The sequence below is a fragment of the Haematobia irritans genome, chromosome 5 (genome assembly GCF_050003625.1).
Source record: "Haematobia irritans isolate KBUSLIRL chromosome 5, ASM5000362v1, whole genome shotgun sequence".
NCBI classification, from domain to species: domain Eukaryota; kingdom Metazoa; phylum Arthropoda; class Insecta; order Diptera; family Muscidae; genus Haematobia; species Haematobia irritans.
In genome coordinates, this window is record NC_134401.1 from 63,661,591 (window position 1) to 63,686,068 (window position 24,478).

The window sequence follows — 24,478 nt, forward strand, 5'->3', positions numbered from 1 at the left end:
CCTGAGACAATAAGTGGTTATTTTGTAAACTTTGGTATATCAACGAATAAGTGATTACATTTATTTATTTATTTATTTATTTATGGTTTAAAAGGGCCCAACACAAATAGGTTATATAGACCCGCAACTATATATAAAGTTCTTAAAATAGTTCAGATATCCAGATAATTATATACATTTCAAAATTATTTTGAATTTACTTTCAAATCGACTTATACACATCAATATCCACCAAAAATTGTTTTATATTCTTATAGTTATTTTCATTTGCGAGTACCGAAATATCATTGATTTTATAACGATTCCTTTTGTCTTCATAGTTCAAACATTGATTAAATATATGAAATATTGTTAAAGTTTGCCCACATACACATTGAGGAGGTGGTAATTTCTCAATAATATATCTATGTGTTAATAAACAATGTCCAATTCTTAATCTATTAAATTTGATTAAGTCATTTCTTGGTAAACTGGCTTGTTTGTAACCTTGAGAGATGTGGTTTTGGATTTTAAATAGTTTTGTTTGATTATCATTTGTCCATATATCATTCCACTGGTCAATAGTGTATTTCTTGATATATCTTTTGAAATCGTTATGTTGAAAGTGAAAGGTAGGATCCACAGCATCCATTAGTGCCTCTTTTGCTAGCCGATCAGCCAGTTCATTTCCTGTCAAATTTACGTGGCTTGGGATCCACATAAAGTTTATTTCATTATGTGTATATTTAGATATGAGATTGCGTAGCTGGTTTATTATATTGTTCCTACTAAAAGGGTTGCTTATGTCTTCCAGTGCACTCCTACTGTCCGACATTATAACTATTTTTCGTCCCGTATACTTGTGACTAATTGACTCTATGCAAGCCCTAATTGCAAGAAGCTCACACGTATAGATGGATGAGAAATTAAATAAGCGCCTTTTGGTAGATAGATTCTCTCCTACAAATGCAAATCCAGACTTTTCATTCATAACTGATCCATCTGTGTAAAAGATCAGGTAGCCCTTGTATTTGTCATTAATTATCTCTCTGAAACGTTGTTGAATTTCGACAGGGAGCATTTCGTTCTTTTTGCAAAAAGCTAGTTCGAAATTCACAGATGGATTCGAAAGTAACCATGGAGCCATATCAGATACTTTTGTAATTTCTATTTTAGATTTGTCAATGTAATATTTTTGTAAAATTTTAGAGAATTCATTATGAGCATTCATATACAGGGGTCGATATCTTTTTGGTTTGGATGTCAGTTTTTTGATTTTGTGTTCATTTGCCATCATTTTATTAAATGGGTGGTCTTTCAGAGATAGTATTTTAAGAGTATATAACAGCAATTGTTTTAGTCTCCGTAGATCTAATGGAGGGCAGAACGCCAGTACTTGTAGGCTTACTACTGGACTAGTTCTAAAAGCTCCTGTGGCTAAACGTATTCCTGTATTCAGTATGGGGTTAAGATCTTTTAAATGATAATCCGAGGCGGATGAATATATTATGGAAGCATAGTCTATAGTTGGCAATACTACGCATGTTAATATCCTAAGAAGTGACTGCTGATCGGATCCAAATTTGGAGCATCTTAGCATTTTTATTATGTTAAGTTTTGCGTTTGCCTTAGCTTTTATATTTCGGATGTGATGTTGGAATGTGAGTTTTTCATCAAAAGTTACGCCTAAAAATTTGTGCCTATCGACAAATGTAATTTCTTCCCCATAAAGGGTTAATCGTATATCGTCTGGAAATCCACTCTTTCTACGCCTGGAAAACTTTATGCCTACGGTCTTTTCCTGGTGGAACTGAAACCCAGTAATGTCACTCCAAGACTCAAGTTTCTTGATGGTATTTTGAATTCTTTTAAATATAGTGGATATCTTTCTACCCGAAGAATAGATGACCAGATCATCGGCATAAAGTAGGGCTTTAACCCCCTTAGTTATATTCATGAAGACTGAATTAATAGCAAGAAGAAAAAGGGTCACACTTAGGACGGATCCTTGTGGCACACCATTTTCTAAGTTGAAATAATTGGAGTAAGTGTTTCCTATTAAACAACAAAATGTTCGATCCTTTAAAAAGTTTGAAATGAATGCCGCCATGTTACCCTTAATTTCTGAGACATTTAGTTTCTCAAATACAAGTTTTCTCCACATTGAGTCGTAAGCTCGTCGAATGTCAAAAAATATAGCTATAACATCTTTTCCATATGAAAAGTTCTCCATTATATCGGAGTGTAGAATGGCCAGATTATCAACAGTACATCTATTTTGCCTAAACCCAGATTGGTTAACATCTAATATATTGTTTTTTTCCAGGTACCAAACTAATCTTTTGTTGACCATTCTTTCTAATAGTTTGCAAAGACAGTTTGTGAGAGAAATCGGTCTATAACTATTCTTATCTGTACTATCCTTTCCAGGTTTAAGGATTGGTATAACTAATGATTTTCCCCAATTTCTTGGAAATACCTGATGTGTCCAGATGAGGTTATAAAAATTTAATAAGTATTGCAGTGATGCCTCCTCTAAGTTCTTTATCATTTCATAGCGAATATTATCCGGTCCTGGGGATGACCCTTTACAACTTCGCAAGGCTGATTTTAATTCGATCAGAGAGAATTTCTCATTATATGCCTCTGAATTATTGACCGTGTTAACTTTAAAATCCTTTCTCGCAATGTATCTCCTAAATTTCAACGAGAAATTCCTCGATGAGGAGTTATTCTCAAAGTTACTAGCCATTACATCTGCTATTTGGTTTCTATCCGTTATTAGAATATCCTGATCATATATAGCGTTAATTTGGTTGTAATTCGAAGAACCATTTAATGCCTTAATTTTTCTGAATACATCCGTAGATGATGTTCGAAGATTTATACTTTCAACGAATTGCAACCACGATTCCCTGCGACTTCTTCTTATTTCCTTACGTAGTTCATATTTTATCTGTTTGTACCTTTCTAGGTTCTCCTGTGTTACATTTCTTTTAAATTGTTTCAAAAGCCTCCTTCTCTCCTTTACTAATATCTTTATGGTATTATTCCACCATGGGACTTCCTTCCTACTACGTTCTGGTTTTCTAAGAGGTATAGCTCGTTCTGCTGATTGAATAATGGTGGTAGCAATATAATTTTCCATATCATCTATGTCAGAAAAGGTTTCTAAATGCACTGGGAATAGACATTTAAATTCGTCCCATCTAGCTTTCCTAACATTCCATGTGGGTCTTCTTTGAAATGAAGGGGAAACCCCATTGTATTTGATTAATATCGGATAATGGTCGCTTCCGTGGATATCATTACAGATATTCCATTAAAAATATTGAGATATTTCTGGTGAGATAATGCTTAAATCTATATGGCTAAATGATCCATAAGCGTGGCTAAAATGAGTTGGACAATTTATATTGTCTAGGATAATTAGGTCGTTTTCATTGACAAACTGGCCAATAATTTTTCCCCTGGAGTCTGTTCTTTCTGAACCCCATATTGTGTTATGTCCATTGAAGTCTCCTAGCAATATATAAGGCAAATCAAATTGCCTTGTCAAATTGTTCAGTTCATTTTTGGAAATACTTTCTGACCCGGGAAGATATATAGAGCATAAGATGCAATTTATAGGGAATTTAATCTTAATTGCTACTACCTGTAGTTCTGTATTCAAAAGAATCTCCTCGCCTTCGATACTACTGTTGAGATAAATACATACACCTCCGTGGGCATTTGATGTTGAAATAAAGTTATTCTTGAAACAATTAAAGTTTTTTAGTGATGTGTAATAATTCGCGTTGAATCTAGATTCTTGAATGCATATTGCAATACAATTTGGTATATTATTTAATAGAAGTTTTAATTCATCTATGTGGCTTAACAAGCCATTGCAATTCCATTGTATTATTTGGTATTCGTTACTCATAAGTTGAAGAGCTACATGACGATACGTCACCTACTAAATCAATGTTAATATCATCAAATTCTTTTCCAGAGCTCTTTTTCTTCTTTTTTTCGGCTTTTGCTATCTCACGTTTCTTCCGTTTGGATATACTCTTTGGGATTAGGTTGATTTTCGAACCATCTGTTCGCGTTATCTCACGAATAGAAGAGACAGTTGATAATGTTTCTTTAAGAGATTTTACTGGAGTACTGATTTCATTAGTGGTGAGTTTAGGCTGTTCACCACTTGTTTTGCAATTACAAGAGCAGTTGCATGTTTTTGTTGTTGCTGATGGTGTTGTTGGTTTTAAAGAAGATGCATTGGCGAATGAAACTGGGAGAGGATTCCTTATTGCGTATTGTTTACGTGCTTCATATATGGTAATTTTTTCCGTTATGCGAATAGTTTGGATTTCATATTCCTTCTTGTACAATGGACATTCTTTAGAAAAACTATTGTGGTCGCTTAAGCAGTTTGCACATTTAGGTTTGTTATTACATTTCTCCCTTTTTCCCGATTCGTCAACATTCGTATGTTCATTTTGGTTGCAGTGTGGGCATACCTTAGATGGGGTCGAACATTTGTCTGAGACATGACCGAATTTGAAGCAATTATAGCAACGAAGTGGATTTGGTATATATGGTTTCACTTTAGAATAAAAGTACCCGACATAAACTGATTCTGGGGGATCTCTCACGTTGAATGTGACTATGTATAGTCCCGAGTCCACTGTTGTAAGTTGTTTTGTTTCCGGGTCACGTTTCTTAAGTCGTTTTATATCAGTTATGCTTTTATTAAGGGTTACAATTTCTTTTTTGATTTCTTCGTCATCTAGACAACGGAGTTCGTTAGTGTAGAAAATACCTTTGGAAACGTTCAATGATTTGTGCTCTTCGACGTTTACAAAAATGTCTATAGATAGCGACATCATTTTGATTATTTTGTTCGCTTGCTTTCCATTAGTGCATTCAATAAGTAGTTGACCATTTCGGAGTTTTTTACAATTCATAACTTGTCCACCAACAGTATCTATAGCTTTTTTAATGAGGAAAGGTGAGACATTAGTAAATCCCTTGTCGGCATGGATTCCAGCCCTTGCCATTAAAAGAAACACTGGCTGCAGCGAGTCTGGGTTGAGGACTCTTTTGTCCCTGTCGAACAGCAGGCCCCCCATGGTTGGGAGTTAATCGCCTATTCCAGCTCCAGTCGATTTGATTGATCACAAAGTGGTTTATACACGTTACAGAAAAGAAAGATTGTTTTTGTTTTTATTTGTTTGGTAAGTATTTGGGTACGAGTAGCTTGAGAGCTAAAACGATGTGCACGCAGTGAGAGACAAACACTCACTGTAAGTGATTACATATTAGATGATTATATGCTTTAAATGCACTAATTATTTCATGGTCAAAGGTATGCCTGGGGAGAAGTACTTTCCTCCTAGGACATGCGTATGTAAATGTAATCCGTAGCGATGACAATTAATAAGTGGTTATTAATTTTTAAACAGGCTTACCTACAAGATTACGGGGTAATGAGAGTTTTTGCTGGGAATGTTTCGGTAACATCCAATAATATATGTGCTTCCTGCAAAATATGTTTGGAACATATGTTAGAGAAGAAGCGGAAAATACAAGTAAGGATACTTTTATGACACAATTCTCTTTTAAATTTGTGTTTTCTGTACTTGCTTCTAGGAAGCAACTTTTAATTTTTCGTTTTTTCAGCTTTTTTCTTCATATGCTATCAAAATTTTAAAACGAGTTAACGACAACTTTATTTTCCAAATTCACACTCGACTTCCAGGAGTAATTATGCTATGTTTCAAGTAAAAACCTCTTTAAAATAAAGTGTTGAAAAACATGTCCTATTTTTTAACGACTTTTTGCTTTGTAATTAAGATGCAAAATACAACAAATTTTCTGAACTATTAAAGTCAAGTTGGCCTTGCCCCAAAAAAATTTTCTTTCATGTTATGACACGCATTTTGAAGTCAAATCACTTAATTATAGGGACAATACGACTTCATTGAAAAGTTTATCGACTCTTGGACAAGAAATTTAGAATTAGAGAAATGCGTTTTCTATGCTAAGCAAAATTTGCATTCCTATTTTAAGGACAGGAAATCTTTGACCTCACGACAATAATTTTTTCAGTGTTATCAATGACTGCTGCCTGAATAAGCTCAATGACAAGTGATCTGGTTTTATAGCCGAGTCAGAACGCGTAACGTGAAATTACGGTGAAATAACTTGCATAACAAGAATTAATTCGTATACTTACAGTTGATGCATTTTGATAACCAACAGTAATATCCTAAGATTATTCAAATGAAAAAATTGCAGAAATTAAATTATATATTACGATTTGTTTATTTGAAAAAGAAACGAATAAATAAAATTAAATAATGAACTGAAAAAATCATGCCTGTGTACTTGATTCTAGGAAGAAAACTTAAGTTTTTCGTTTTCTTTCAGCTTTTTTCTTCATATGCTTTCAAAGTCTTTTAAAAAAGTGCTAACGACAACTTTAATATGGAATTGCAGACTCGACTTCCAGTAGAAAGTATGCTATGTTTCTAGTAAAAACGTCTTTAAAATAAAGTGTTCAAAATCATGTCATATTTTTTAACACTTTTTTGCTTTGTAGCCAGGATGCAACAAGACAACAAATTTAAAGACAATTTCATTTTTTTTTTTTAAGAATTTTTTTCGAATTATTAAAGTCAAGTTGACTTTAGCCCAAAAAATGTTTCTTTCATGTTATCATATCCATTTTTAAGTCGTATAAGGACAATTCGACTTTATTGACTTTTGGGCAAGGAAAAAAACTTTATATTAGAAAAATGCGTCTTCTATTTTAAGGATATGAAATCTTTGGCCTCACGGCCATATTTTTTTCAGTGTGCTAAGAGCGTATAAAACATCACTGGAAGCCTTTTAAGTACTCAGTAGAAACTTGGATTGACCCCAAAATAATTGTTGTGCAAGGTGGTCATACTACCCATTGCACCACGGTGGGTTATAGATAAAGAGCATAAAAGTGTCCACTGTGACAAATCCATAGAGGAAGCTATGGAGTTTAATGGACGAAACATATATCTAAAATAATTGTGGCAGTAATTGAAGATTTCCGAACTCTTAATTCTGCACAGAAAAAAGTCAGTTGTTAAACTGATACTAAAATTGACGTAATATTTATTGCAACCAATTTATTTAGTTTTAGTTTATTTTTAAAATTTTACAATAAATTTGCCTCAGTCCAAGAAATTCTTCCTTATTTTTAGTATATCTCAAACGAAATGTCAGTAAAATTTCAATGGTATATAAATAAGTTCAATGCTAACTAAAGCAGAAGAAGTAAGAATGAACTACAGCGTCGTTAAAATGCCAATGAACAGGCGTCTATAATTTTTTTTATTTTATTTTTTGTTAATTTCTGTTTTTCGAGAAGGATGCATTTTGTAAATGGTATTTGAAAATCAAAAATGTCAAAATTTGGATTACAATTTTGTCCAAGTTTCGCGCGAGATAGTTCATTTTTCCCATAGTACAGTTTACTTTTTTTCTCTGTGGTATGAATCTATATATACCGCAAAGTGCTTAGAACTATGTTCATTGGTAAGATAGTGTTAAAACATTTTCGTAACACGAAGGGTCAGTTTTAATATTAAAGTCAAAATTACTAAAATAGACGCAAAACATTCCATTTGAATTAAATCTTTTCATTGTGAGTAAAATATAATGCAGACTTAGTACACGCTCATAATGGTCATAACAAATTCATCACGCAGTACACTACACACTTTATTTCATTGGTCTCACGTAAAACTTAGCAGAAAGTTTCAAAACTTGTCACACTCATCTTATCTTCGACACATTAACCGAATTTCTAAGAAACTTGCTTATGTTCTATGTTTCCATTGCAGTTTGTTAAAGGTGTGTCAAGCTTTGAGTCCTTAAAGCTAAAGGAGTTGGACACTAATGACTTTACAAAAGATCCAAGGCTATTAAACTCTTAATCAACCGATTTGTTTGTATGTTCGCTTCTTAGGGCTTCTGTGGAGTCATCCCCACAGCCACGTCATGTAAATTTATTAATGAAGAAAGTAATCCATATCTATTGCATCCATAATATTTAATCACATCACATCACATTGACGGAGACAGTGGTCACTGTCACCCCATTGGTCTACCATGTCTTAACGAACGAACGCTTTGTTTTGGCTAGACCATCGACCATCGAGAGAATAATGAAGAAAGGGAGGTGTGCTTGGAAAAAATATGAAAAAATATACAAATTATCATCATAATTGAAAACCATTAAATAAAATGTTCTCACACAGAAAAAGTTTACCTTTATCTAGTGCAAGTCAACTTGTTAAGTGAACAACTTTTGCGTCTCTCGCTCTCTCCCCTTCTGCCACATCCTGTGCGGAGCTCAGTTGTTTTGTCTGTTATGCTTTTGTGCCCGTTGATAGCAAAGCCATCATAACTTATGCTCGTAATTGTTTTCGAAGTTGGCAAAAGCCAACAGCGGAGCACCACACACTTACAAATACATGACCTAACTGGTATGTACATGTAAATGGTAACAATATCCTCTGGGGAGGGAGTAAGAAGAGCAGAGCCAATCGGTTGTTACAACCAGGATGGAAGTGACGGCAACAGGGAACAATAGCAACGGCAACAACATCAAACAATGTGCAAAATGAATAGTAGACAGAATTTTTAAAAGGCAAAGATAAACATTAATTTATTTTATATCCTGGCTGAAAGCTCACCGTCTAACCCATAGCATCAAATGAACCATATCCACACATACAAATACTAAAAATGTACTCGCTCTCTTGTCCTCACCGTTACATTGCGACATATTGCTTCCGACTGACGGACCTCGTTATTAATAACGAAAATGTCCTCGAAACTCATCAAAAAATCTTTGTTTTTTCATTTTGTCAATTTGGTGGCTTGAAATGGGCGTCACGGATTGTATTCTGGAGAAATGATCCAGCAAACACATTTGAAAATGTAAACAAGCAAGAAAATCCATGCACATCGAAAAGGACAAAGGGACGTAAACACTGAGGTCTGTAGCTACAAGAGCCCCATGTTCCATACAACAACAATATCAAAACATACAACACTTTAGTAAATTTCAGTGGTATTGGAATATTAGAGAAAATTTGACTGTGGCCCACAGGGACAGTATCGAGCAATGGAAATGACATGGCATGTACTTATTTACCGATCTGGTGATGTATCAATTCAGTGATGCTGGTGATATGACATTTCTGAGATTTCTTTCAAAATTTCTGGGGACCATGGTGCAATGTTTAACATCACCATCATGCCCAAAAGGTCCAAGCCTTCAATGTCAGTTTTTGACGTTAATCAAGCGAAAATAGTGTTGGGACATCTTAGGAGTACATTCATCGCGTACAGACCACGGTCCTTGGATCTACCGGTATGTACCAGTAGATCCAAGATTTGCCGATTGTCACCGATTTTTTTCTGGCACAATTCTAATTCAAAATGCTCATGCTGTGTTACTAGTGTTTACTTAGTCAAAGCTAGATATGTACATTTATGAATAAGAGGCATTAGAATAAGTATACTACATATATGTGAGATTATATGTCTGAGTTGCGGTCGAATGTTACAGTACCACATTTGATGACGGTGCTTAAATAATGATTTTCGGGCATTGTGACAAAAAAAAAAAACAAAAAATAAGTAAACCAAAGTAAAGCCAAATTCGGAATATATAAGAAAACATCAGCCGAATAGATTAAATCTTATGGATAGGAATAACTTGAAGCCGTTGTATGAGTGTGTATTTTAGGAAAGGCGACTATGATGCCTTATGAAAAATGTTAATGTCAATGAAGACCATCATAAGTTTATTCATTATTTGTCTTCTCCCCAACACCAATATCAAAGGGACTTCATCGCACATACACATATACCGATGGGGCTTTATAGGAAAACGCCGTCAATCCAGTAAAAACATATGTATGTATGTATGGGTAACACTATGACAGGATGAGGAGAGAACAGAAAATATATATTTAGAATGATTATCATGACTATTAGGGCAAATAATTCTACTTTTAAGGTAAATTCATGTTAATAAATTTATTATCACTATTCGTTTTGGACTTACCGTTTATCGGTTTAAAGAAAACAAAAATAAGCTTTTCTGTATCCATCACAATTATCATTCGGTAGAATGTTGTCGCCATTGACTTCATCGCAAATGTCATAAAATTAGCAAATATTTTTTCAGATAATATACACTCAAAAACGTATATAAGCAAAAAAGTTCGTTCAGGCCGAATCTTATGTACCTTCATGTAACAAATTTCAACTGGATCGGATGAAATTGGCTCTTTCAAGAGAATCCGGAAATCATTTCTGGGAATCGGTTTATATGAAGCCTAATACAATTATGAAACGACGCGGACCAATTTTCCCATGGTTGTTAAAGGACATTTACAAACATTACCTATTAAATTTCAACCGTATCCTATGAAATTTGCACTTCTAAGAGGCTCCGGAAGTCAAATCTGATAGTCGGTTTATATGGTATAAGAGCTATACCTAAAAGTGGTGCGTTTTGCAATTACGGTTGCCACTTGAACAAGTTTTTTTTTTGCAATTTTTGATCAATGTTTTGTGGTTATTATGAAAAAATGCTGCTACGAAATAAATGTTTTATTATATTATTTTAGAAATTTATGTATTATATTATGAACACTCTTATTAGCGACAATTTATTTGGGTGTATAAATACCCTTTGAGTTGTAAATGGGTCGAGGTTTTAAGTTAATACTTCTAAGGGAGAACTTACCCACAATAGACTTTGATAGTATGACCCAAATCGAATATTAAAATTTTTTAAAGAAATTGACCTTATAGAAAATTTAGTTAAAATTTTATTTTTGTAGAAATATTTGTCAACATTTGATTTCTATAGAATTTTTTTTATTTTTTATAGCAATAATTTTTTTATATAGAAATAAAAAAATGAAAAGTCAACGTTTTATTTCTATATGGTATAGGTGCTTAATTATGTATTTATAACAAGAATATTTTTCTTTATTTTCTAAATGGGAGATCTAAAACATGAAGTCTTTTAAGCCTTTTAATCTCATCACTATCATCTAAGAGTGTTATAGCTAAAATATTTGGATGGTAGCTAAGTCTATTGAGATACTTGGAACTATATCTGCTAATTTCCTGCATGACAGTTGGCATATTTAAATCATTGTGTATTGTAGAATTTCTAACATACCATGGTGCTTTAACAATTGTTCTAAGGGTCTTTGACTGAAATCGTTGCAATATTTCAATATTTGAGTTGCTAGCTGTTCCCCAAAGCTGTATACCGTACGTCCATACAGGTTTTATAATCGTTTTGTAGATCAAAACTTTGTTCTCTAAACTTAGCTTCGACTTTCCTCCAAGTAGCCAATATAGTTGTTTCATTTTCAGATTTAATTGTGTTCGTTTAGTTTTTATATGTGTTTGCCAATTCAGCTTTCTATCAATATGTATTCCAAGATATTTAACGCTGTTCGCTCTAGGCGAACAATCTCCCAATCTTAGGCCAAAGGTTACGTGCGTGGATTTCTCAGCATTAACTTTTATATTCCATTTAGTTTTGAATTTCTTGAAGTTCCGTTTGTACTAAACTTGAAGCTGCGGTACGTGAATGACTTGATGCTAAGATAGCAGTATCATCTGCATATGTGGTTGTAGTAACATTATTGCTGGATGGCATATCTGATGTAAAAATCGTATATGGCAGTGGCCCTAAAACGCTGCCTTGTGGTACGCCAGCCCTTATTACACCTATGTCAGAATTCATATTGTTAATGTTAACGTAGGTTAGGTTAGGTGGCAGCCTGATGTATCAGGCTCACTTAGACTATTCAGTCCATTGTGATACCACATTGGTGAACTTCTCTCTTATCACTGAGTGCTGCCCGATTCCATGTTAAGCTCAATGACAAGGGACCTCCTTTTTATAGCCGAGTCCGAACGGCGTTCCACATTGCACTGAAACCACTTAGAGAAGCTTTGAAACCCTCAGAAATGTCACCAGCATTACTGAGGTGGGATAATCCACCGCTGAAAAACTTTTTGGTGTTCGGTCGAAGCAGGAATCGAACCCACGACCTTGTGTATGCAAGGCGGGCATGCTAACCATTGCACCACGGTGGCTCCCTAATGTTAACGTAAAACTTTCTTTCATGAAGATACGATTTTAAAAGTATATAATAAGGAGCTGGGAGCAATTTCTTTAACTTATATAGAAGTCCTTCATGCCATACGCGGTCAAACGCCTGTTTCACGTCGAGGAAAACTGCCGAACAATATTGCTTGTTTTCGAGACTCTTTCGTATCTTCTTTACTACTCGATGACATTCTTCAGGAGTCCCATGACTTTGTCGGAATCTAAATTGATGTTCTGGTAATATATTTAATGATTCAATAATTGGAAGTAATCTTCTTTGGAAGAGCCTTTCAAACAGTTTAGATAACGTAGGCAATAAACTTATGGGTCGATACGAACTCACCTCGTGTTCAGGTTTATTGGGCTTTAAAATCAAAATTATTGTAAAAATTATTGTAAAAATTTTATTTCTATAGAAAATTTTGCCAAAATTTTAATTCTATAGAAAATTTTGTCAAAATTTTAATTCTATAGAAAATTTTGTCAAAATTTTATTTCTGTAAAAATTTTGCCAACATTTTATTTTTATTTTATTTTTTTTTTTATAGAAAATTTTTGTCAAAATTTAATTTCATTTTGTTTTGTTCTTGTTGGTTTTTTTCCTTTAGTCATTGTTGTTGTTTTTGATTTCAGCTTTAAACCATGTATTGACTAAACTACATGTATAGCTTAACCAACAGAGGAAAATAATGTTTGTCAAATTTATTTGGGCAAAGCCCTGTATACTGCAAGATGGTTTTAATTCTATAGAAAATTTTGTCAAAATTTCATTTCTGTAAAAAATTTTGCCAACATTTTATTTTTATAGAAAATTTTATTTCTTTGGAAAATTTTGTCAAAGTTTAATTTCTATAGAAAATTTTGTCAAAATTTTATTTCTTTAGAAAATGTTTAAACATTTTATAGGAAATTTTTTTCAATTTTTTTCTATAGAAAATTTTGTCAAATTTTACTTTTATTTACTTTTATGTCAAAATTTTATTCGTATAGAAAATGGATAATTTTGTCAACATTTTATATACATATAAACTTTATGGGATCTGAGACCAATATTTCGTTATATTATACACGGAGTGACAAAGTTAATGTACCCCCATCCTAGGGTTGATGGTATAACTAGCGAATCCCCCGGAGACAGAATGTAAATGGAAAACAAAAACGCTAGAATTTATATAAATATCCATACCAAGTTCAAGATGGAAATTAGTTTGGAAAAATTTACAAATTTTAAAACTTTCTCTAAGCTCCTTTATATGAAATTCGAATTTAGTACAATTGTGTGCTCCATTTCTACCAATGGTTCCATCCCACAGAAAAAATTTTCACGAACATTTTTCCAATTAAAATTTTAATTGAGTTTAAAAAAAATATTCAATTAAAAATTTAATTGATTCAACAAATTTTTTAATTGAAACAAAAATCAATCACAAAAATTAATAATATCAATTAATTTTTTAATTGCTACTACCATTTCTGTGATTGAAGACATTTCAATTATGAAATTAATTGGATCAATTAATTTCGTGATTGAATATAAAAAAATTTTTTTGTGTGTCCTTTCGAGAATTGAATTAATCTTGGGGTACGATTAATTTGACCAAAAAAAAAAAAATCATATGTGGGCTTGATTGGTCGAAAAAAATCTTAGTCTATGTTACTATATTGCGTTTGGTTTTGAACAATTAAATCAAAATAAGCCGTACCATATTTAAATCGCGAACTCAGAACATGTCTAATTCTAGCTAATTCGCAAAATTGTTGTCGATGCCTATTGCCAGTTACAACTCGTTAGTTTTGATTAGTTGAGCGTATGAGTAACATATTTACATTGCATCCATAAAATCCACCATTACTCATACGCCAAGGTGTCGGATGTCAACCGCTTCGTATTTGTTTGCCACAAAAAAAAATTTACTTGTCGTAACCAAACAAATCAACATAACTTTATGTTGTTCTTGCTTTGTAGCATATCCTGACCTAGGTTATAACAAGTTTTCACAAATTCTCAAAAAAAAAGTATCCGGCACACAAATTCATAGCCAAAGCTAACTCACAAAGTTTGAAAATTATCAAGAGAAGTTTTTCGATTGTTTGTTGTTGGCTCACAAACACTTCCGCGTATGAATCGTCGGGGTTGGATGGGAGAACGTGAAACTTTTCTATCATTAGTTGTCGCCCGAATGAATGCTGATGAATTTGAATTATTTATAACTTAAGAGTGTATCTCTGAGTAAGTGTATCTGCTGATTGAGTGCCGAGAGAAAATTCTAGTGAAACTTGTCGCAAGTTTATTTCGCATATTTCGAATTGAGACAATGTCTCTTTCTTCCAGCTCGTGGAGAGGGGTTCACGACTGCACTCTTATTGTATGTCGCTAATCGTTGCCTATGAGAGAACATTTGTTTGAACCAATCGACATTTCGACAGTTGCTAACCAAAATAAATAACAACCATGTTCCAAAGCACATAGAACTTTCCTCTAATGGGTGAGAGTGTAGTTATAATTTATGACCCGAAAATTAAGTAGAAAATAATGTTCTGTGTTATACTTTCCCCTCCATGTGGGGCAGGGAAGTGACCTGTTCGCCCCAGTGCTTTGGCAACTTGAAAAGCTCCAATGCCTGTAGTTATCGAGGTGTATTATAATTTCATAAATTTGAAAATTTCACATTATGGTAAACAACATTCGATAGTGCCACTTACTACATTTAACAGCTTATACAAATGGTCATAGCTAGAATTGTTTATTAAAGCGAATAAATCATTTGTTATTTTGTTGTTGTTGTTTTTTTTTATTAGAGCTAATTTTTATGGATTTGTTTCTTTTTTTGTTTCTCTTGCAGAAAATCGCAACGACAAAGTTGAAGAGACCTCACCGAAACGTTTCACGACTACCTCCAGTTTGAAATTGAAACCCACTGCCGATGATGATTATACGGAGTATACATGCCAAGCTAAGCATAAAGCCTTAGCTCCAGATATGCCGATGCGCGCCACCGTTCAACTGTCCGTTCTATGTAAGTGAATTTTAATTTTGACATTAAAAAAACCAACAAAAACACATTAGGATGTGCTGCAGCATAAGAGTATCCAAAAACAAGAAAGCGTAGAAGTGATGCTGGGAAATGCTAACCATCATGGAACGCATATAATAGATTCACACAAAAAATATTTTTTGTCTTCAATCACGAAATTAATTGATCCAATTTATTTTTAATTGAAATGTCTTCAATTACAGAAATGATAATATCAATTAATAAATTAATTGAAAGTCAATTAAAAAATTAATTGATACTATTAAGTTTTGTGATTGATTTTGTTTTGTTGAATCGATTAAATTTTTATTTGAATGTTATTTTTTAAAACTCAATTAAGCCTTTCATTGGAAACATTTTCGTGAAATTTTTTTCTGTGTTTCCTTGAACAACACATCTCCCCGTAATGAATGCTCATATGTAGTGCATAAATAATATCAAGCAGATAAAAAAACTGGTGCATATTAGGTTAATATTGGGTCTGTAGTATATTGTAGGTACTTAGGGACTTTATTATGAATATTTAAGGCTATAAAATTAATTTTAATAATTTCAAAAAAAAAAATTGTTTAATTTGTAGAGGGAATCTTAAAGTTTTGTCTGACCGTTCAAGAAAATTAAAAGAAATATAACCTCACATATGATTTGAGATCAAACTTCTGCAAATTTATACAATGGGTATTTTTAATCAGTCCATATAGGAACTATATCAAAATGGAAATCAAAATATTAATGATATGTAGTGCTCTTTATGTGCTCAAAATAAATTGTAAAAGTCGAATGCGGAGATTGGTCTATACCGGAGTTATATCCCAACATTAACCGATAGAAACTATTTTTCGTATAGCTCTTTAAAATGTCGGTCTATATGGGACACGAGCCGGTATAAACCAAATAGCCTGAACTCTTTATGAACCCAAAATACATTTAGATTTCAAAGTTCAAGGAAATCGGATAAAAATAGCGGTTTGCATGTCCTCAAGAAATCAATTTTTTTATATAACCCCCATATTAACAGAAATAAAATAACCGGTATGTACGAAATGAAACACAGCTCTTTTTGGGCCTAAAATACTTTTATATTCCATATCGGATCGGTTTATATGATAGAGCTCGACCGAAGCGGGTATTTTTGGCCGAAGCCGATTATTTTCCTCAAATTTGAACTTAAAGAAATTTGGTGTGTTTTAGTTCAATATTAGAATATTTTTTAGCAAATGCATAAATAGAACAATAAAAGGTAATTCACTCCAGTAGTTTGATATTATAATGACAAAACATGGACATTGGGATATGTTACAACCGGAATGGCAAACTCGTTATGTCCCCATCACCATCCTATGGTGGTGGGTATAAATATCTTAAGCATGGTAGCCTCCGAAATATCGGATATTGTATCCATAGATCGGGTACCCAATGAAATACCCTACACCAATTCGTTTGGTATTGTATTTGATATTAATTTATAATACGAATATAATATTATTTATATATTTTTGAGCATCATCTCTAAATGACGATTCACCCTGTTATGCAATCCCTCTTTTTATCTCATCCTCAATCTTTCGCCGTTTCAAAAATTTTATCTAGAACTGCTCTGCAGATGTTAGATTTTTTTTAAATTTTTTTTTTTTAAATTTGCATATCTGAAATGTGTTGGTATTACAAAAATCTGCTGTAAAATACATACCCATCAAGCAACAATCCACAAGTGGTGAATACTGTATGATAACATGTACAAGCCAATGTGTGTGTGTGTGGTGGCGTAAGGATGAGTTTCAGGATTTGAAATTTTGCCTCATTAAAAATAATTTTGCATAATTTACACTTGCTTCACAATTCACCGTGTACTGGCATCCTGGTCGTCATAAAGGAGAGCAATTCATCGTGGACAGTTTCAGCATTACGGTTGCTGTTGCCGTTTATATTCTTGTGGTCGATGTCATTGTCGTCGTAGATATTTATGTGATGGCAATAAATGCTTTTAATATTTGCAAAAAAATGGATATTTTCAACGCCATTCCCACTGCCAGTGGACAATTTATGATAATCCATCTTAATTTGGCCCTCGTTTATGGGGAATACGTAAAAACCATAAATTTATAAAAAAAATATTAATTAATCGCTAGATAGAACGAGGGAAGAGCCAATTGGATAATAACGGAACTGGACATTGAATATAAGGGAATTTACAATAATCAAAATTATAAAAAGCAACAGGAAGACCCGTAAAATCAAAATATTTCTGTTTCTGTTTCTTGTTTTTTTTTTTTTTTTTTTTTTTTGTGGAATGCATTGAACGCATAACACATGTTTAATTTGCGAGTGCGAATCATAAATGCCAGAATAGAGTAGGGCGGAAGCACTCCCACACCCAATCCTCATCCCTCGCAAATACTTAATCATCATTAAAGGGTCCGATGTCCTTGTCAACAATTAATTGGCATTCTCTTTTGGGCATGGTATAATTACACAAAAATATACACATGAGCAAATTTCTCGTCCTCTTTCACATTTGGCTTATACCATAGCTAAAGGCCAGGTTGAATTTTCTCCGAATATGACGAGCAGCGTAAAAATATTTTTTTTAATTCAGTACACTGGAATACAGATTGGTTAGAACGACCGAATTTATTGCCAAGCTTATTTTTACATTGGCAGAAACTATATGTTGGCAGTTGTATTACCCGACTAACTCGAATCATGACAGACGTATGGGTGCTGCTTGTGTCAACCAATTGCATCAATTGTTGCTCGTATGTGTCATGCAATGTCCCTCAGTGTTGCATAGACTTTTATACTCACCAATCTCTAATACCCTGTTTCTGTAGTCACCCTGTAGTATCGACTGTATGCAGTCGATAGAAAAGTAGTCAGTATTTTTGAAAGTTTGTTATGTTTGTATGAGAATACATTGATCGTTAATAATGAATATTTTCAAACTTTTGGCTTAAGAATTCATTCAAATGTTAACAATATTTTTAATAGAGGAACTTTTGTTCAATTTTCTTTTGTTTACAATGCAAAATAAAGCTATCGTTCGATATACAGAAACACGACATTAATTTGGATTCGCACGTCTCATCGATTTTACATCGACAATTTTTGCGATTTGCAATGATCGGATACTTCTATTTGGAGAAATAGGAAATATTTTGTTTACGATTACCATTATGGGAACAGGCCTGTATATACGAGTATAAATTTGATGATTTTATTCCTTGTGTCTGCATATATACCCTGTAGGAAATTCAGGTGACTTTAAGTTAATAAATTGTTAGTTATAACTGAGTCATTGGTGGCTCAAAACCTAACTCATTTCCCATGTAAAATCCTATTCAGTTTTAACACGTGTTGTCATTGGAACGAGTCCTCACTCAACCCAGCATAAGCTTCAGCTAACCAAAAGTTAGCTCAAAGTGAGTTAGCTTTAGGCTGATAATATATGACCATACTATGAGTTAGCTCCAAACTGGTTAGTTTATCGTGAGCTCTTTGTGGATAATAAAATATTTTGTTTTTGTTTTATTATTTTTGATTCATTTTATTTTGAATTAATTAAAAAATAATAACAATTCAGATTTTTTAAATTATTTTACAATAAATAAAATATAACGTAAGTAAAAATTCGGATAATATTAGTTGAGTTCATCTTGTCTTGAGTTTGAGTGTTGTGTTAATTTTCTAGTTTAACTCAGAGGGAGTTGTACCTACTTTTGTAATGACGCACACTGAAGGGAAGTGGGATTCGTCAGGGAAGTCCAAAAGGCTTAAGTGTATTTCCCAATATCTTCGTCCCCAAACAGGCATTTAATACCTTTATTCGAAGTTTCCATTTTACCGGTTCTAGTGGAAAAAAGCAAAGTTTAATTATTAAATTCCATTTTAATTATGCATTTATATGTTACTTACCGCTATCCGTGACAAAAAATTACAAAAGTTCTCTGAAATTACAATTGAAACAAACATAAAAAGCCAAATCCAGATTGACAGTTATAGAAGTCAATACATATTTTTTGTTTGTTTGTTTGAATTGTTTCCATGACTTTACTTCACTTAAATATGCATCAGCTTAGAGTGAGCGAAAAGGTAACTCATTGCTGATCGAGAAAAAGTGAGTTTGGGAAAAATTCAACTAACTCAAGACTGCATAAATATTGAGTTAGCTAAAAATCGCCTCAAATTAGTTAGTAAAGAGTTAGTTTGATTTTGAGTGAGTTCGAGAAATTCCTACAGGGTAATTTTGTAGACACAACCATTTGACTAAAATTTTAATAGAATTCACTATTTTATTTTACGAAGGCGGTTCGGAAACTTCTTAGCCTATAGTGATTTGCAATTCCATAGGGATTCACGCGATTTGCGGAAACTTCTTAGCCTATTGTGAATTTTGTGATTTGCAATTCCATAGGGATTCACGCGATTTGCGGCACCAGCAATAATAAATTCCACGATAATAAATTTTCGATACAAATCGCAATTTTGTGAAGTTGGGAGCAGGCCTAAACGTACAAACATGTACATATTTCTACATGTACAGAGAGAGATTGGCTTCATTCGATCTCTTCTCTGATGTTATTTTTTGCTAACATTTTCGGTTTAAAATTCGTAAGAGTCAATAAAAATCTCTCTACTGGGAAAACGGAAGGTTACGAAAATGAAAGGCTCATAAATATAGACTATTGAGTCCATTAACTAAAAGTACCTATCACATATGGACACTTCTAGTTTTAACCGCTGAACCTACTCGATTATTTTCTTCTGTTGAACCAACCAGATTACTCCAGAAACATTAGCAGACTGCTTAAGTTAACATTTTCCAGATCCGCCAATAATCTAAAGCTGTATGCTCCTAAAATTCCCTTACGCTTTCTACAAAATCCTTTCCCTGCGCATCATGACAGCTCATGCAATAGTTAATTGGAAATTAATTTTTATTTTTGTTTGGATATTTTGAAGTTCGATTCTAATTTGTCACACCAATATATTCAAATGTGATAAACGCTATTAATAAAGGTTTTCGCAATCAACTCTACTTGCCTTTAGCTCTGTCATTGATTAATTTTTGTTGGCTTCGAAACATCCTCATACCTTCACATCCATTTTATTTACAGTTTTATATCAATGTATTTTTTTCTGCCAATTTCCAAATTAAATTTTTAGTTGCCCTCATAATAAAGGGTGATTCTTTTGAGGTTAGGATTTTCATGCATTAGTATTTGACAGATCACGTGGGATTTCAGACATGGTGTCAAAGAGAAAGATGCTCAGTATGCTTTGACATTTCATCATGAATAGACTTACTAACGAGCAACGCTTGCAAATCATTGAATTTTATTACCAAAATCAGTGTTCGGTTCGAAATGTGTTTATCGACAAATTTTGTTCAGCGATGAGGCTCATTTCTGGTTGAATGGCTACGTAAATAAGCAAAATTGCCGCATTTGGAGTGAAGAGCAACCAGAAGCCGTTCAAGAACTGCCCATGCATCCCGAAAAATGCACTGTTTGGTGTGGTTTGTACGCTGGTGGAATCATTGGACCGTATTTTTTCAAAGATGCTGTTGGACGCAACGTTACGGTGAATGGCGATCGCTATCGTTCGATGCTAACAAACTTTTTGTTGCCAAAAATGGAAGAACTGAACTTGGTTGACATGTGTTTTCAACAAGATGGCGCTACATGCCACACAGCTCGCGATTCTATGGCCATTTTGAGGGAAAACTTCGGAGAACAATTCATCTCAAGAAATGGACCGGTAAGTTGGCCACCAAGATCATGCGATTTGACGCCTTTAGACTATTTTTTTGTGGGGCTACGTCAAGTCTAAAGTCTACAGAAATAAGCCAGCAACTATTCCAGCTTTGGAAGACAACATTTCCGAAGAAATTCGGGCTATTCCGGCCGAAATGCTCGAAAAAGTTGCCCAAAATTGGACTTTCCGAATGGACCACCTAAGACGCAGCCGCGGTCAACATTTAAATGAAATTATCTTCAAAAAGTAAATGTCATGGACCAATCTAACGTTTCAAATAAAGAACCGATGAGATTTTGCAAATTTTATGCGTTTTTTTAAAAAAAAAAAGTTATCAAGCTCTTAACAAATCACCCTTTAGAAACGAAAAACCTTTTCATCCTAATTTGTTGTCATAATGTTTTCACAGAAAGGCCGAAACTTGACAAAAATTAAAATGCCAAAAACCCATGAATACATACAAGGTAACTGCATACACGTTCAATTTTTCCAAATGAAATTTTCATACAAATTATTGACAACGCATAAAAACATTGTCTAACTTTGTTATGAAAAACAGGTGTATCAGCGATAGCTTGATGAGTCCAATGAATTTGCTGTGGAAGCAAAAAAAAAAACTAAAACAATATCGAAAAAATAATTTAGCATATAGTATCCCTGTGCACTTGAAGCATTCATCTGGCAGAAATTGCTTATCAATGTTTTGCACCAATAAAACGAACAAGTCCTTAGGACATAATGTGTGAACAATTCACACAGATGAGTTTTGCAATGTTGGTGCCACATTACGGTCGTTTCACATCCACATTCGGGCAAGATGGCCAACCACTAAATTGTGTAAGCCCCACATGAAGTGTGGTCCGGTGGTGGGTATTCACCTCAGTGTAGGCACAGCAATTGTGGGAGCATCTCATGAATATGCAACAAATTCAATTTAAAACGGCGGCAAATAATGTGGCAGCATGCGACAGATAAATTCAATTATAATAAATTTCCACAGACTTCACACAGACCCTTCAGCCGTAACGCATGAAACACCCTATGCCAGGCACCACCTGGTTGGTTTTTAACGAATGCGAATACATGAAATTGTTCTGCTTCGGAACGCTTTCTCTCTGCAATGCAATAAATCCGACCAGGTAAGTAGCAGGCAGTGAGAAAATCACATTTTGGCCACAAACAACAACAGCGAAAAAATTATGAAATTTAACAAAAAAAGTGAACCTATTTGGGATTCTCGCACATGGTCGGAAGTTCTCTAATGGTGGCAGTTTTGTGGTATCCTTTACATTCTCATGTCAATAAACTACGATCTTAAATGCAGTTGGCAAAATGTAAATGCATGCGATTTAGTTCTGTGTGTTTACACACATTTTGCATGTGTCCATGTCAATGGGTGTTTGTGGGACTATAATAGGCCAAAATGAGATCATAATTATCGAGCTGTTTTGTCAGCTTATTTTGTTGATGCTTAATTGATTCGAATGTTTGAAAATAAATGGAAAATATTTCGGAATTATCAATTGTAAAAATGGTGGTGAGTTCGGTTAGAATAAAGCTAACATATCCAGCAGCATGGATTTGAGAAGAACATGTTTAGTATTTTAATTTATTTAGTTATAATTTTTGGAAACGAGAATTAAAAATATTCCGATCAAAACTACATCTGTTTTTTGTTGACCTAATTTTTAAGTGCAAGCATATAACAGGTTGGCTGATAAGTCTTATAGGTCTGACACATAGATGGTGTCGCTAGTATTAAATGCATATTATTTTTATATAGTACCAACCTTCAAATGATTCGTGCCAAATTTGACATCTGTAAGTCAATTAGTTTGTGAGATAGAGCGTCTTCTGTGAAGCAATTTTTGTTATTGTGAAAAAATGGAAAAAAAGGAATTTCATGTTTTGATAAAATACTATTTTCTGAAGGGAAAAATACGGTGGAAGCAAAAACTTGGCTTGATAATGAGTTTCCGGACTCTGCCCCAGGGAAATCAACAATAATTGATTGGTATGCAAAATTCAAGCGTGGTGAAATGAGCACGGAGGACGGTGAACGCAGTGGACGCCCGAAAGAGGTGGTTACCGACGAAAACATCAAAAAATCGACAAAATGATTTTGAATGACCGTAAAATGAAGTTGATCGAGATAGCAGAGGCCTTAAAGATATCAAAGGAATGTGTTGGTCATATCATTCATCAATATTTGGATATGCGGAAGCTCTGTGCAAAATGGGCTCACATTTGACCAAAAACAACAACGTGCTGATGATTCTGAGCGGTGTTTGCAACTGTTAACTCGTAATACACCCGAGTTTTTCCGTCGATATGTGACAATGGATGAAACATGGCTCCATCACGACACTCCAGATCTGGCCCACAGCAACTTTTTCTTGTTTTCAGACCTCAAAAGGATGCTCGCAGGGGAAAAAATTGGCTGCAATGAAGAGGTGATCGCCGAAACTGAGGCCTATTTTGAGGCAAAACCGAAGGAGTGCTACCAAAATGGTATCAAAAAATTGGAAGGTCTTTATAATCGTTGTATCGCTCTTGAACGGAACTATGTTGAATAATAAAAACGAATTTTGTTAGACCGGCGACTTATCAGCCAACCTGTTATTGTTCATAAACTAGCATAACATAATGCAACAAATATATATTTTTTATATTCTTTATTTCTTTTTTAACGTTTTCAAAAGTAAAAAATAAATTTTAGAATTAGTTTAGATTTCCTTTGGCACGAATTGTAGCCTTCGAATGGCCGATAAACCCAACCCACACTGGCCGAAAGTGGATCTGGGGAGTTTTGGGCCGTTCCAGGCGAATCCTTATCTTAAGACAATAGACACAATCGACTCCAAAATGTCCAGGCACAAAAGTCCAATATATTGAGATCCGGAGATTTTGGTGCCCATTGTGCAGTAGAAAATGAGGTGAAGAATCTCATCTTTAAACCATTTTTGTGTTAGGCGTGCTGAATTGCGATGAGGCTGATGTTCGAATATTCGAATGTCCATGTCAGTACAGTTTTTAGCACAGATGAATATAAGCTGTAAATTTTCAGATGACATCTATGGCATATAAACCCGATCATTTTTTCATAAACTGTTCAATTTAGAATAGTTTCTTATCGGAAAAATAAAATTTGTCAAGTGGCCGCTGTCGTGAAAGCGAGCAACTCCTTGTTTCTTTGCAGTTTAACTATGTGTTTGTGCATCGGGGAGCTCTTGCACTTTATGGAATTTCAATGACTTTAATTCATGTTCAGCTCACGAGCAGGTTTTCTAACACTGCGTCCTGGATCAAATCTGGCCTTCACTTTTTGGATGCAACATGGTAACGAGCAATGGTACGGCAAAAACAAAAGATTTATTCACATTAATAATCTGGAAGACTTTAACGATAGCCACTTGTAGCCACTTCCAGTCAAATACAAAGCAATCAGACTGTCACGATTGAATTTCATTACAAATAACTTAATTTCTCAGATGCGGTTTAGCAACCTAAAGTTGGTAGTGATACATAT

The 24,478-nt window shown here is 33.9% G+C and overlaps 1 protein-coding gene across 5 annotated transcripts in view; it reads left to right on the top strand.

The window, feature by feature from the left end:
* The window catches only part of sns (nephrin adhesion molecule sticks and stones), a 515,450-nt gene that overhangs the window by 183,898 nt on the left and 307,074 nt on the right, over positions 1-24,478 (top strand). For all 5 annotated transcript variants that reach the window (XR_012722648.1, XM_075309654.1, XM_075309651.1 and 2 more), the window contains exon 4: positions 15,004-15,177. Coding sequence is in view for 4 of the 5 variants with exons in the window: in XM_075309654.1 (XP_075165769.1) it covers positions 15,004-15,177 (174 nt within the window). In the remaining variant the exon portion in view is untranslated. The remainder of the gene's footprint in view (positions 1-15,003; positions 15,178-24,478) is intronic.